General features: G+C 28.5%; 1 protein-coding gene across 2 annotated transcripts in view; it reads left to right on the top strand.

Moving 5' to 3' along the window:
- Positions 1–777: 777 nt before the first annotated feature.
- Positions 778–16,006, top strand: part of tyn (trynity) — a 51,051-nt gene continuing 35,822 nt past the window's right edge. The window contains exons 1-2 of one of the 2 annotated variants that reach the window (XM_043041940.3): positions 778–1,038; positions 13,729–13,846. In XM_043041940.3, the coding sequence (XP_042897874.2) occupies positions 13,783–13,846 (64 nt within the window). In that variant the 5' untranslated portion in view covers positions 778–1,038; positions 13,729–13,782. The remainder of the gene's footprint in view (positions 1,039–13,728; positions 13,847–16,006) is intronic. The other variant, XM_087158451.1, reaches the window with a different exon arrangement.

Below are 16,006 nucleotides of genomic sequence, written 5' to 3'. Positions count from 1 at the left end.
TCAGCAGATTTGAGGTCGCCCCTTTAAACCATTGAGATTGAGTTCTGGATCGTGATGATCCGATAATTTGATTAAAAGTTATTTAGAGGGATTCGTTTATATTATTATTATTGCTCACTCTACCTACATAAACGTAAGCTTCGAGTGATGACTTGTGACTATATTTTCGGTAAGAAAGAGTAAGAAGAAGCCGCTATTTTAGATGTTTATTTAAGATTCAAAGCGCCTACCATTACCCACAATAATGGTAATCATTTGGTATATATTCTAGTTTATAACTTTGCTTTGACAGTTTCACAAGCTCGATAAAGTTTCACGTCGCTTGTCATACTTCCCACTTTTCCTGTCAACTAATACTAGTACTGAAAACTTCATTCACAGTGATTGACACCGTCTCGTGGAAACGTTAACGGATCATTTTCGGATAACTGATCTTCAATTTGTCTGTTTCTCCAAACGGAAAAATTAATCAATACCTTTAACTACTGTAACAATACTCGGACTTTTTAACGGTTTCAAGTGGTAAAATTTTTGAATAAAATTTAACTATTCCACCCACTCTTCGGTGTTCTTTGGCAGAAAGAAAAAAAAGAAGAAAGAAAAAAACGCTCGGTGTCGACGGTCACGCTGCCGTGAGGGCAAATAGAGCGCCAAGTGAACCGGTACACTTTGCAATCCTTCATGTGGCGTGGCGTCGGAAGAAGAAGCTGCCGATCATCATTTCACGCTTCGTTCCATCCCCATATAAAAACGTCCAAGGTCTCTTCCAAACGCTTTATTAACTTCCTTACCGGCAAACGGTCAAGTTCAGCATCTTCATCTTCTCTATCTTCTTCTTCTTCTCATTTTGGGACTTAACTCTTCATCAGTTGTTTGAATTTGTTTCTGTGGATGATTGAAAGAAACTGACTTTGAGTTTTAATTCTGTTCATAGTTTTGACTTTGGGAGATATTTGGAACTGAATTTCATAGCAAGATATTTGTGATTATCTTATTAAAGAAATTCTCGCCGGAGGTCATTACTCCGAAAAAAATAAGGTGAGTTTGCTTTTTTTTATAAATTTTAATCAACTTTTATTTGATTCATTTTCCAGTGCTCACTAAGAACTGATAAAAAAAATAATAATTTCCTTTACGAGAGCATTTTTAGCTTGCTAAAAAACTATTGAATTGGTTTAAAAACTACCTACCAATTAATTTTATGATTGTAACAGGAAAGTTATTATGGGTATTCAGATTGATCATATTTTTTGCTGAATTAATTTTTAGTAGTTTCTACAAATGAATAAGAAAAAATAATTTCTCTTTATGTTTACTCTTATATAATTTCTCTTTCTAATTTTGTAAAATAACTAATGATTCATTAGAAATTATTTGTTATTTTAAATGATGCGATATTTTCTGAAAATTTCTTTTTTTATGGTAATAAAATGCTGATTCAGATTTTTCCTACTTTTTCTTCTTAATTAATTTTTAGTCTTTTTCTTTAAAAGTAAATAAAAGATATAAAATTACTTTTGGACATAAAATAGCTTTTGTATAAATTAAATAATTACTTATTATTAGTTTGCGATATTAACAAAAAGGCTTTTTTTATGGTAATAATATTTTAATTCATTAAATATTAACTCAGATTTCTCATGTTTCCAGCATAATTACTTTTCGGTAGTTTTATAACGGAAAGAAAACCAATTCCTTACAAATGCAATTTTAATTTTGTAAAATAACTGTTAAATTAATTAAAAATTATCTATTTTTAATTCTACGATATTAACTGGAAAGGTAATTTTTTACGTAATTTAAATTTATTTTTTTCATAAAACGTTGTCGCAGATTTTTCATACTTCTTGTTTAAGTAATTTTTAGCCCTTTTTAAAAATTAACCGGAAAGAAAAAAATTTATTTTAATAACGAAAACAATTACATTTTTAAATCCAATATCTTAAATTAATTTAAAAGTGTAAAAAAAAATTTAAACAATTTATCTTTTATTTTTGAGATATTGGCAGAAATATTCATTTTATTATTACATTAAAATATATTATATTGTTTCTAATTTTAACAAATTTTTGCTATATGAAATTCTATTAATACAATTTTAATTTCAAATTAAGGGAAATAATTGTAACATATTATTGTCAACTAAAAAATATTTGTTTATACTTTTGTGATTACAAAAATTAATTTTTGAATGGTAAAATATGTATATTGCTTTTATATTTGATTTTTAATTCAATTTTTATACATAGAGAAAATTGCTTTTTTTACTTTTTAATGCAGAATGAAATGAAAAATTGATTTTCACTTTTTTAGCAATTTTAATTTCCAATATCATAAAATAATAATTTAAATGTGTGTATTAATTAAAAGAATATAGGTTATAGTTTTTATTTTCACGTTTTCATTGCATGAACTTAAAATACTTTTAAAAAAAATGAAAAAACAATTTTTTTCTGGTTTCATTTTTGTTCATTAATTTTTATTGACTAATTTTTAATTTAGTTTTTGTTATAATGTAAATAAATTCGGTTTTTTATGCGAAAAGTAAACATAGAAATTATGAAAACAAATTTAAAAAAGTTTTGATGTTTAAGGAAAAATGTGTTTTAAAAAATAACTCTCCGCAATAATAATAATTAGATATTGTCTCTAGTGAGCCTTTTTTAAAACTAATGAAACAAAATAATAAAAATTATATAGCAAGAAATAATGCGCATTATAATATTTTTCAAGTTTTTTATTCGTTTAAAACATTGTAATTTTCTTTTCATAATAATTCGAATTTAGTTTGGATTGCTTTCAATGTGCATTGCATATACAAAATGTAAAGAGTTTAGTGGAAATACACGCTAAGCCGCAAAAGGAAAAGAATCGAATTTATAAAACACGTTTGGTTTGACTGCAAATATATATCATTCTGCCTTCAATTGTAAGAAAAATAAATAAATAAATAACAAATGAAAAACAGCTTTTTGATAATTAAAAAATTAGTTAATAGATTTGTTATTAACTTGAAAAATTAATAACAAATTATTATTATTAACAATATTATTATACGTTATTACAAATTATTTATATTATTGTTATTAACTTAAAAGTTATATTTATTTTACCTATATGTTTAAAAAATAAGTTACAACTATTTCAATATATTTGTTACGTTTGTTTTGAGTTTCATCATCATTGAAACTTCCTGATGTTTCTACTCATTCTGAAATTGACTTTTCAAGGTTCGTAAGAAAGTTATTTCTGAATTCAGTTTAAAAAGAGCAAACAAAGATTCGATCAATTCGTTAATTCCATTCTATCTTTTATATAAAACTTTTGTAATAAGAAAAGTGGAATTAAAGAACTTTATTTGAAAAAGTGATATAGCAGAAAGTGCGAACCTAGAATGAATATAGAACTTAATATGAATATAGAACTCAGTTATAACATTTTACAAAATTTTTAAAATGTGTTTCGTAAGAGATTTCAAAAGGGTAAACTTTAATGTTTAATGAATGTTTAAAAAATGCGCTCTTGCAAAAAGGTATAGAGCACAAAATTCGTATGTGAAGAAATGAAAATAATTAGAAGTGTGTGATTAAAATAATGAACCTAGTACAAAATGTGCTATTTCAAATTTTAACAGTGAACCCAAAATTATTTTTACACCTACATACTCTTGAATTAATTTTAAAAAAACTTTTATTTGTCACTAACTTTTTATTATTACTTTTATTCATTTTATTTCTTTTACATGCGTATAATTAAGTTAGTTCAATTTCAGTTGATTAATTTCCAGTTTAAATTTATAGTTGAAATTTGTTTCATTTTTTAATTCTTATAAATATTCTATTTTTAAAAATTCCGTTAAATAATTGAACTTAAATATACTTAAAATATAAAATAAAATAATCTCTCTCTAGAATATAAAAAATTTCCTAACGCAATGCCTTATCAGAAGATTAAGTTGAAAGAAATGATACATAACATATAAGTCAGCTTTGAAGGACATAATAGTACACCTCAGTCGAAAAAGATTCAAATTAAAATGATAAAAAAATAGTGGTTTTGGCACTTTGGAATATATAGATACGCTTATTTTAACTTACCACAGTTTGTGAGCAAAAAAAAAAAAAAAAATGATGTAAAATAAATATTACACAAAATTATTTATGATCTAACAGTAATTTACTATTTTGTTAGATTTTTCTTAAATTTATATCAAGTTATTAAAATTATCAAAGTTTTCTATAGTTAAAACATGAAGTTGCCACTTTATTTTGTCATTGTTACTTTCTTAACCAAAGTTTTTAAATCATTATTTTTAATCAATAAATTAAAAAAGAAGTAACTTCAGACCCTTTCTGGTTTTAAAATGAAACAGCTTTTCAATGAAATGAAAAAAGCTTTTAAACAAATTATGTAGAACTTATTTTGATTTTTTAAAACCATTGCTTATTTGCCTAAAGTTTTAACATTTTTTTTTACATTTCAAGTGTTAAGTACGAAATATTATAACATTACATTTTATATAACTACAAAAGCAATTCTTAGTCGAATAACAAATTGAAATTATAATTGCAATTACTTCATGTTATTATTTATTATTAACCATTTCGAGATGTTCTGTAGTCTCGAAAATCATTAATTACATTACATTGAATGATAAAATCTCTTACAATATTTGTTGATTTAATTTCTTTCTTAAAGTTCTCGAACAATCAAATAACAGTTACGAATTGTTATCGTTTGGTTTTTAAAGATACATAACTAATCTTTATTTGTTACGAATTAAACGACAATAACTTAAAATCGACATTTGTATAAGGAACCCTATCTTGTTAACATCTTATTACATGTCACTGCTTCTGTTAATAACGTGTAATTATCTTTTAAAATGCCTCATCATTCTTGAACTAGCGATTCACACTAGATCAATTCATTTTTTTATATTCATTTTGCCGATGGCATCACCTTGAAATCGCGTGCAACAAAACATTTAAAAAACAAACAATAAGTTATTTGTTTCCTGAGCAGACGAAACAGTAAAGAAGTCTTCGGGACATTTGATACAACTCAACTCATTGTAAGCCTATTGACCTATAAATGCTGCTCAGCGGATATGTTTGAGAGATTTTGAGAATGGTTTGTGCTGTAATTATGACGATGAGCCAAAAAACGGTATTTTTTGGAATAAAAACAAAATATCTCTCTGCATTAAAAAAAAATCGTAAGGGCGTAAGCAGACGCTGCTGTTTTGAGTGTTTCGCTTTGCTGAGCAAAAACTATAGGACTTAAAGAATTTAAATTACTAAAGTGTGTAGAAAAGTGTATAGGTATTACGATAGAATTAAAAAATAACATTCGATAATTTGTTCGAGCATTATTAACTGTTAAACTTGTTGAGAAAAATACCATGCGTGCTATTCCCACCCTTAGGCTATTTCCACCCTTACAGTGAAAAAACAGTTAACGAAATTTGAAAAGAGATATAAAAAAGATAATTGTAGATGAAGTTGAATTGTAACCGAGCAAAATGGTTACTTAAATTTTATCTCAATAAAATCGAAACTAAATCCGTTAAACTTTTAATGTTGAAGTAACAATCTGTTTATCATCAAGAAAAATGCTTATTGCGGAACAATCATGGGGATTGGTGTGCAAAGATAGAAGAGAGCCGAGTTTCTTTCTATAAAAATATTTATTTGGGAATCGAGTTATTTCACATCATAATTTTTGTAAAACGCAAAATCTACATACAGTGTGACCACAAAAGCAACGCCCCATTAAGGAACGGCAATACTTCGAAAACCATTGTAAAATGCGCAAAAACTCTGAATAGCTTTTAATCGAATCTTTACGTTCCAGGTCACAATCTTAATAGTTTGAGGAGGTGACCCCCAATATGCTAATTAATAAGCGCAGACTATAATTATAAGATACGAAATCAGATATATAAAAACGTAATTTCTCTAAACAAACGCCTTTTTTTTTGACGAATTTAGATTATTAACACTGAAAATATAGGAGTAACCACAATTCAGAAAATAGGGTCCCAATAGTTTGGTCAGGAGAGCGGCTCAAAATTTGGACCAATTCTGAGCAAAAAAATAACTTTTAATAAGTATTTAATATTTTCTATTATTTCTTACATAAGATTTCTTACATCGTTTTAAGGAAAGTTATTTTACATGGCAAAATACGAAATTTAAACGAAATAAGTCGAAAAGTTCCTAAGAAATTGAGTTTCAAAAAAGTCAAATACTTAAAATTGCTTTCTCAGGTACTATTCGACCGATTTTGCTCAAATTTCGCCAATTGCCATGTGAAATTACCTTCTTTAAAATGTTGGAAAGAAAGGGTATACCTTACAGTTAAAAACTTTTTTGACAATTAAAAAATAAAATAATAATAATGTATATTAAAAGTTATTTTTATCATGGAATTATCTTAACGAGTTTTATATAAACTTACAAAACTCGTTAAGATAATTCCATGATCAATTATAACGATAAACGAGTTTTATATTTGTGTGCAAAAATTTTAGTTCGCTTAAAAAGTTCTGAACATTTAGTGAAATACGCAGAAAGTATTAACGGTGAGGGGTTCAAACTTTAGAGCGCTCTCCTGACCAACGATCCTATTTCCTAAATTGCGGCTGTCCTCTATATTTTAGGGATCAGAAATCTGAATCTGCCGGAAAAAAAAGTACGTTTCTTGAAAGGATTGTATCTGATTTTGTAACTTAAAATATTGTCTGCACTTATTAATCAGAATATTTGAAATCACCCCCTTGAGTCATTAAGATTGAGTCTTAGAACGTAAAGATCAAATCATTAGATCAAAAGTTATTCAGAGTGGTCCTCCGTTTTCTTTGTGGGGGGGGGGGGCAACTGTGCATAAATCGTTCAAACTTAGGGGAATAAATAATACCAATATCCAAATTTACTTTGATCTTACTGAAGTTTTTAAAATTTGCACATTGACCCGTTTTATGCATTTTACTTTTAGGGTTCTTTTTTTCTGGATTCTAAGATTATTTTAAAAAATAATACAAAAAAATATTAAAACAAAAAATGATGCAAAGCCAAAAAAATAATACATTAAATCAAGACAGTCGAGTTTTCCTGATTTCAAAAAAATTGAGAAGATTTTTTAATTTATTTAGAATATTATTTTGAATAATTTTATTTTCTATTTGTTGAATAAAATTTTGTATATTGATTAAACTTTGAGAGGGGGAGTACATATTTCTAATGAATTAAGCAAAAACTGCATAGCCGTATTTAATAAATGACTCAAAATTTATAAACTAAAAATGCATATTATCTATTTTTCTATTATCTGTACTTTTGTATGAAACTTTTGACCAACAATTGGAAGTAAATTGATTTGAATAAAAACATTTTGTACTGTCTCCCCTAAGCTTGTCTCCCCTAATCTTTTGTACTTGTCTCCCCTTGATTAACACGATTCTCTGGTTAGTTAAGTATTAATACCGCTATTTGAGCTTTATTTATTGTTTTAGTGCTGCTTTTGCAATTTTTAAAATAATTGTTTTAAATGTTATTACTTTTGTACACATACTCCTTTTCTCTTCTCAATTCTTCTAATTTAATTCATATTCTCATTAATTTTTTCTTCTCAATTTAATATCGCCCGCTTTTAAAACGGTTTTTAACTTTTTCTTACTTTCTTACATCAAATATTAAATTAAAATAAATGAGATAGTAGTAGTAATAGTAATAATAATAATGATAACAATAACAAATGCGAAATTGACTGTTAAAATTAGTGATTGAGCATATCATTATTTATTTTTCGAAAAGTTTGCTTTATCAGTTTTTTTTTTAGTAATTTTAACAATGTTGAAAGATAAGACTGAAATAAGAAATCTAAACATTACCAAACAATCATGTTAAAATAATAAACTTGCAGCCCTCATCCTAATTAAGGAACATCTCAATTCCGCCAGTCATAACAAGCAAAAGATGACCTTTAATGATTCGATCATTTTCATTGTTTGATAAACGAAAAAATACCTTTTCGTGAGTTCGCGTTTGAAAATTATTTTTACAGTTTTTACTTCACGAACTCATTATACAGATTTTTCCGTTCAATTTCGGAAAAAAATGGTAAACAAATTCGTGCCTGCTACTTAAAGTTCAACAATCCCAAAACATCTAATAGAATTTATAGAGTTTCATCCGGTTTATGATAACATAAAGAATTGTAATGAGATGAATTGAAACTAATCATTTAAAATGCATAAAAATGCTGTTTTAAAAACATTATTCAAATTCAAAACTTTCAGCCTCCAGACTTTAAACAACTATGAATTAGTTTGTAAATTTGTTCCATGCCTATTTTTTTACATTTTTTATGGAAAATAAATTGCGTAAGTAGCTATAAATAGATAAATTTTGAAATTCAAAATACCTATTTTCTATTAAAGTAAGTAACTATTATTATAGGGACATCTATTGATTTAAATAAATATAATATAGTATTAATATCTTGAAATAGGAAAATGTCTTGAATTAACATACGATAATAATTTAGAAAATTATGAATGGAAATTGATGAGAAAACTTTTTGTAAGAGTAACCTTATAACCAGCAATATAATCAATATTTAAAAATAGGCTGTACAAAGAAAAGCCTGAAAAAATAGGTCATCGCTTAAATTGATTTCTAGATTTCTACACACACTGACCAATGAATCAGAAACGGTTGACTAACATTTTATTGGGCCTCTTTTACACACATAACTGTCCGTGTTCATGGAAATAATGATATTTCAAGTGTTCGGGAGTGGCCAGAAAATACTATGCACTGACTAGACAGACTCTCAAATCCTGCATATTGGATAGAAGAGGAAATTGTTGTCGAACATAACTTTCCAACATGTCCGAAGTTTTTTTTTATTCAGTTAAGATTCGGGTATTGTGGTAGTCAAGGAAGGTGTTGGAAGTTATATTGATGTTTAATGAACCCATATTGAACGCTTCTGGCACGATGCGCAATGACATCATCATCAATGACGCATCCTTCACCTTCGGAGCAAAAATGTAACTTAGCAGGATGTATTTGATCTGCCAATATGTCCATAAATTGTGTAGGGTTTTGTTTACTTTCAATGATCAGGGTCTTACATCATCATCAAGATCTTACAAGATCAAGAACGTTATCATTTTACATCATCATCAATATCTTACACTAATCTGTTGGAAGCCAGAACTGATATTCATTGAACCCATTTTGAATGCTTCTGATTTTATGTGTAATGGTATTATCATCCATGACGCATGCTTCACCCCCCCCCCAAGCAAAAACTGTAGAGTATCAGAATGCTTTTTGATCTCCCAATATTTCTATGTATTACTTAATGTTTTGTTTACCCTCGAGAGACACCAGGACATGATTTTAATACCAGCAGAACGTGCCCACATCATGATACTCCCACCACATCTTAGCACAGTGTGAACAAGACAAGATTGATGCTTGTCTTTATGGGTTATCGTAGAATTTGATTAAGAGCCATCATTAAAGCAAAACAAGGTGCCGCGAATCCTATCCGACCACGCACTGTTTGTCTAAGATAAGTACTCTGACCGCCACAAAGTCTGCGGCAGTCTGGTGCTATGGAAACAAGAAGAGGGCATTTTAGGGAGAGCAGCTTCGATGAAGAGGTCTCCTTTTCTCTCACCAAAACCAGCCCCGCAACCCTACTTGAAATAATCATACCTCGTTACCATAGTCACGGCCACAGCTCCAGACGAATGTCTGGCAGAGTACCTATCTTCGACAAACAGTAACCAGTTTAAAGTCTTCAAATGTCCACTGTCGTTTTTCCAAACATCCCTGCAAACGAATTCTAGGATATTGGGCAGACATGTGAGGTGTCGTCACCAGCATCCAACTATGCATCCCCATCCTTTGCAAATCTCTGCTCATCACTTGAACCGAAATCGGTCAATTGTCATCAAAAGAATAGTAGTCCCTTTTCTGTAAAACAATTCGTTGGAGATGACGCCGATCACAGTCTTCGTTAATTGTGTTCGAACCACAGTTACGTTTTCTAAACCAGATGTTCAAAATTCTTTTCGGCTACGAAACCCTAAATGGCCAACAATCTTTAACCCCGAGTTCATAAAGAAAGTTTATAAAGACACTTGTGAACGTATCAGCAAATAAAACACTACTTTATTTTTAAAATATTTGATAAAGGTAGGGAAATTTTATCATTAATAATTTTAAATTATGTTTTATGTCCGACCGTCTGAATTTAGTCTAGTTATGAATTTGTTTTCAGTGTGTACATATAAAAAAGCTGAAAATAAATTAAGACGAATTATGATTTTCATTGAAATTAAAACTGAAAATAACTGTAATAAATATTGAAAATGGTTATTAGGGAAGCATATCTTTTATTTACAAGTTTTGTTACTTTTGTTTTCAAAACGCGATGTTTAACACCATTATAGCAACTTTTATAAAGACTGTCTTTTTCATACTTCATATAATACATTAATAGAAAATTATGCTTTCTTAAAGGAAAAAAACTTGCCATTTCTTTTGCATTGGCTTTTTTTAAATAGTTTTGTAAAGGTAATCGAAATATTAAGTATATACTGGTATATGGATTGGATCTAAGTATATTTACAGGTTTCGAAAATGTTAATAAAAACTGTTTTCAGAAAAGCCAAACTCTTGGAACCCTTTTAACTTTTCCAGGGAACCCTAGGGCTTCCTTGGGACACCGTTTGGGAAGCGCTGTTCTAGGCAATTACTTTAGGTTCCATTGCAAGCTCCAGAAAATCTTTGACATGGTTGTTTGTCCGAGTTCTGCTGTCTTCACCAGCTAAACAAATGACATATTCTTTTTCAAATGATGAAAAATCTGTCGTTCCTATGCTATAGCTTTCTAATCTGGTAATACCCACTGCATAAACAGGTTTTCCCCACTAACGATCACTTAATCGAAAAAATCTCTCATTCATTGGCCAGTGAGTGTATAATTACTGCGTAATGTGTATTTATACACTCAATTTGACTCATGTTGACTTTAACTAATGACTATGCAGTTGTGTAATGTTGTGTGTGGTGTTGACTTTTATAATAACATTTAGTTTGGATTTGGTTAATTCATTTCTTTTAATTATTCTTGAGACAAAAGTTTAGAAACAGATGTTCCGTGGTAAACACAACTGCTTCATTGTTTCTCCTCTCTAAACATTTATATTAAGTTCACTAGACTTAATTTAAATTAAATTTGATTTGCTATTCCAATTGACAAATTTTAATTGGAGAATTAGGCAGCATAAAGGACAAACAATGTTTTGTTCTTGTTAATGCTAGTAAGTTCATTTACATTTAAATTCAAAAGACGTGCATGTATTTAGTTTTTTTTTTCTTTTTTTCAAATAGCATTTTGGTTATAGATATTTAAAATTCATTCAGTTTAATGGAATTTTAATATTATTTCAAAGAAAATTTCATTACTTTAAATGAGTGTTTGAGGAATGCGAAATTCAAATAAGATTTTGCTTGAATGGTTATAATATTTTTTCTTTTTGTTATAATTAAAGGTATAGAGACATGCATATATATGATTTTGTTTTCTTTTTTTTTCAACACAATTTTATCGAGAATTTAGGTATATATGTTTTCATTTTTATTTCCTTAACACAAAAATGAATTGTACGAACTAGTTGGTTAAATTATCCGGCTTTAAAAATTCATATCGGCATTACTTTTCTAGTTTTTTGTGCACAGTGCACTAGAAAAAGATATAACACTGAATAACTTTTGTTCTAATAATCGAGACTTAATAAGGATGACCTCCTCTAATGTTAGTGCAATCTATATTTACGCTACCAGACACAAAAACGTACTTTCTCTAGAACAAACCTTTTCCCACGGATTTCCCTTTTTGCATATTTTACAGTATCTCAGGAAGTTTTTAAGCGAACCAAAAAATATTTGTACACAATTGTAAAACTCTTTTGCTTAAAGATGGTAAATAATAATTCTTATTATAATTGTAAATAATGTTTTTTTGTAATTATTTATAATTTTTTTCTTCTAATGACTGAAAAAAATTTGAGATATAAAAATTTTTACTCCATTATAAATTACATAATTTTAAATGACTAAATTAGAATGAAATTGGCCAAATAGTTTGTAAATAGAAAATAATAATCAATAAAGAACTATCTTCAAGAACTATTTGATCGATTTTATTCGAAGTTTGTATTTTGACGTTAAAAAGTACTTAATTCAACTAAATGTAAAAAATGTATGTACCTTTACTATTAAATTTTTTTCGACTATTAGTTAAAAATATTAAACACTAAATTTTATTTTAGTTATTATTATAAAAAATACTAAATTTCTTCACTACTATTTACATGGAATAAACAAATACCCATGGATCTTGGAATATACAAAATTTATAATTTTGTTCACAACTTTTTCGATTCGCTTAAAAACTTTCCTAGATCTAGCGAAATTCGTAAAAAAGGGGGTTCTAACTTTCGAAGGATTTCCTGCTTAAACTATAGGGATCCTATTTTCTAAATTGCGACTGCCTCACATATTTTGATATTCAAAAGAAAATGTATCTCTAGCCGGAGAAAGTACGTTTTTGTGCCCGTTTTCGTAACTTAAAATGTCCCCTGTGTCATCCCCTCTGCAGAGAATCAAATTTGGGAATAAGGCATGTCCTCGAATCATCCTCGGGGATGTTTCCCAGACCGTCGCCAATAGCCCAATGTGCAGCTTTAGTGTGACGTAAATAAAGTACCTATTTCAAATATATTAAACTATGATGTCTGTTTTATCATGCGATCATGCGATTTATTTATTCAAGCATGTAAATGGATTTCTTTGTGAATACAAAATAACTAATTAGAAAAACAGCACTAATTTAAGATAGCAAAAATATACGTCGAATGTAATAATGAGATTCGATCCCTTTACATCTAAGCTTCATCTCACATCTTGTGCTATCTTCGACCTGACAAGGTTTTTGAAAGGAGCACGCATATGTATGTAAAAAAGTAAATAAATAGCTGCGTCTAGGGTTGCAGTGAGATTCGAATCACTAACTCCACGCTTCCATTTAAAGATGTGAGGACAACCAGCTGAGTAACATTTAAGTTAGTTATCTAGTGCAGCCCTGTACAGTCATTTGTATCTCTGCAAATGTGTATTGTTTATGATTTTAAGAGTTGATAGCTCTTATAGACATAAGAACAAACGACAAAAAATGAAGTCAATAGGCCCTTACTAATTAAATTAGAAGTGAAAGAGATAAAAAAAGAATCAAAAAGATCAAACTGGGCATTTTGGAGTGATCTTATTTTAATAACAATGTTAAAATTACCATCTCTTTTGGCAAAATTACCTAATATTACCTCATTACTATCAAATAGCATGATAATAAAGCCATATTTTATTGTTATTACCAAAAGTTATTACTAAAGCTCTACGGTAAAAATGATCGCTGCTTTTGTTGTTCTCATAGAGCTAAAAAACGCCGTAAATTTTGCAATATTCTGGTAGTTTTGACCACACATTTTTTTTCTTCTTAGAGTTAGAAGAAACGCGAAAACTGATTTATAGATCTTGATCATAATTTTCAAATAAGTGAAACTTTTCTTTAAATAGCATCAATGATAGATTTAAAATGATTAGCAGCTAATTTGATTTAATTATAATTCTTTTTTCATTTCAGGGTGACTATAGACTAGAGAAAATTGTACGATCCCATCTAGTCAGACTGAAAAACATGGGAAAATTAACGCCGATTATAATAGGAATTCTAATAATTTTAACTGCACATCTAAGTGAAGGTAAGCCATTCTTATTTTTTTAGTCATCTCTATTCTTTTAGAATGAAAAGTTATAAAAACTTATTACACAAATACCCTCATTTCCAGTTGTCTTTAATAATTTCCGAAAAAAAAGGAAAAATTATTGTTAAATCTCCTTGTTTTTAGTCAATTTTTAAAAAAAGTAAGTTTCTAACGAAACAGTAATGAAATTGGAGTAATATAATGATAAGCAACGTTTCAAACTTGCTAAGAAGCGAGATTTTCTATTCTTCAGATGCTGTCGGCTCTTTTAGAAATGCTTTTTCAGAAACGCAAGTAATAATCTCATGTTTAGAAAAAGTGTAGCTTATCACTATATTATTCCTAGACCTTTATTTCTAAGATTCTTTTAGCTTTTTTCTTTAATTCTTTTAAAAATCTAAGTGGTTGTTAAAACAATAAAAATTATCAACTACACTTGATCACGGAATTATTAATTCATTCTAATTATGAATTCCTTTTTATTTAATTTTTTTTCATTACTTGCCATTGTGACATGAAAAGACCTTCGTGTAATTAGTTCAGTACTTTTAATAAAGGAGCACATTTTTTTTAAAAAAAGTTAGTTAATGTTATAATGTTTTATAGTTGACGATAATCAAATATTTATGTAACTATTATAATATCTATTTCACTATCGTTTAAAATTGCTTCAAGTTCGTGGAAATAAAAGTATGTCAATTTTTAGCAAGTTAACCCTTTATAACGTTAAAGGAAGTATACTCCCCCCCCCCACTTTGTTCATTTTTATATGGGTAACAGTAAAGGTTAGCGTTAGGTGAAGAAAAGACAGACCAACTTTGAGGAGCCATTTTTTCTTGTGCATGATGAGCTCCTTTATTTGACCATTTTCCCCAGAGTTCATTTCTAGTTTTAAGCAGGGAATTTAGAAATTCGAATATTTATAAGCACATAGTTCAAGTTTATGGCTGATTCCTTACAGTAGATCAAAATTTAAAAAATTCCACCTGCTTATCCCCACAGAGAAATTAGTTTTAATGAATTAATTTCTGGTGATAAGTTAAAAGATTTTTTTTTCTTATAAATCAATCTCGATCCCAAAAATAACTTAACATGACGAGAAAAAAAGGACGCCGTAAAAGGTTAATTTCCTGGTATAGAATTGGCACAATAAACTTTTAAGCTACGATTGTTTTAATCTAATTTTCTGCATTTTATCACTCCATACGATGCGACAAGTTCATGAAAGCTTCCCAGTAAATCGGAAGAAATCCTCAGAAAACTGCAAGTAAATTTCATGATCAAATTTTGCAGATTTTTATCGAAATAAAAAACTGATGCAGAATTGGCAAAATGTATATTAGAAATATTTTATTCCCATGTGCTTCATTATTTTATCTTTGATTAAAAGAAAATTGCTATTTATCTTTTAGATTAAAATGTTGCTTTAAAAATACCCGGATCATATTTTCAAATGATTTTTATCGTAAAAAGTACTTTTTATTTTCATAAACTTTTATGATGCAGAGGGATATCATTCAACTGCGTAAGATAGCTTAAGAAGAAGAAAAAAGAAGCAAAAGCACAATCCTATTTGCAACTTTAAAAATATAATCCTTGTGAGATAAGTTCATCTGAGCTTGCCAGGAAGTGGAATTGTAAAGAAACGTGGAAATTCGATTAAAAAACAGAAACAACAACCGAATACATGATCAAGGTTGCTGATTTCTATCGCAATAATACTGTTGCCACAACATGATTTACAAAAGATTACTTGATACAAAAAAAAAACAGCTTAAAATTTTTTTTCAAATAATAATACTACGCGGTGTTCTAATCGATGCAGACGATATTTGATTTGATAATTTGTTTCTAACAAGTAGCATGTCTACTGTCTAGTCCAATCCTCTCCAATTATTATCCTTAAGCCACGTTTTCAGGAAGGTTGTACTGTTGATTAAAACTAAAAAAAAAAGCTTTGGGGTAGTCTTATTACATACAACTTGTGCACGTTTGAGAAATTTTCGGCATCTTCTCTCCCCTTTTCAAAATAAATAAACATATTTTTAATCTCATGCTTACGTATAGTGATATAGTATCGAAAGAAGGCATCGATTATAGGCAATCAAAAAATAGGAAAGAATAGTTTTAATACATTTCGATATTATCGTAACAAAG

Source organism: Parasteatoda tepidariorum, chromosome 1, assembly GCF_982258835.1.
Source record: "Parasteatoda tepidariorum strain Cologne lab strain chromosome 1, Ptep-v5.0, whole genome shotgun sequence".
Classification (NCBI taxonomy): domain Eukaryota; kingdom Metazoa; phylum Arthropoda; class Arachnida; order Araneae; family Theridiidae; genus Parasteatoda; species Parasteatoda tepidariorum.
Note: the sequence above shows the minus strand (reverse complement) of the source record. Positions and strands in the feature narration are given on the sequence as shown.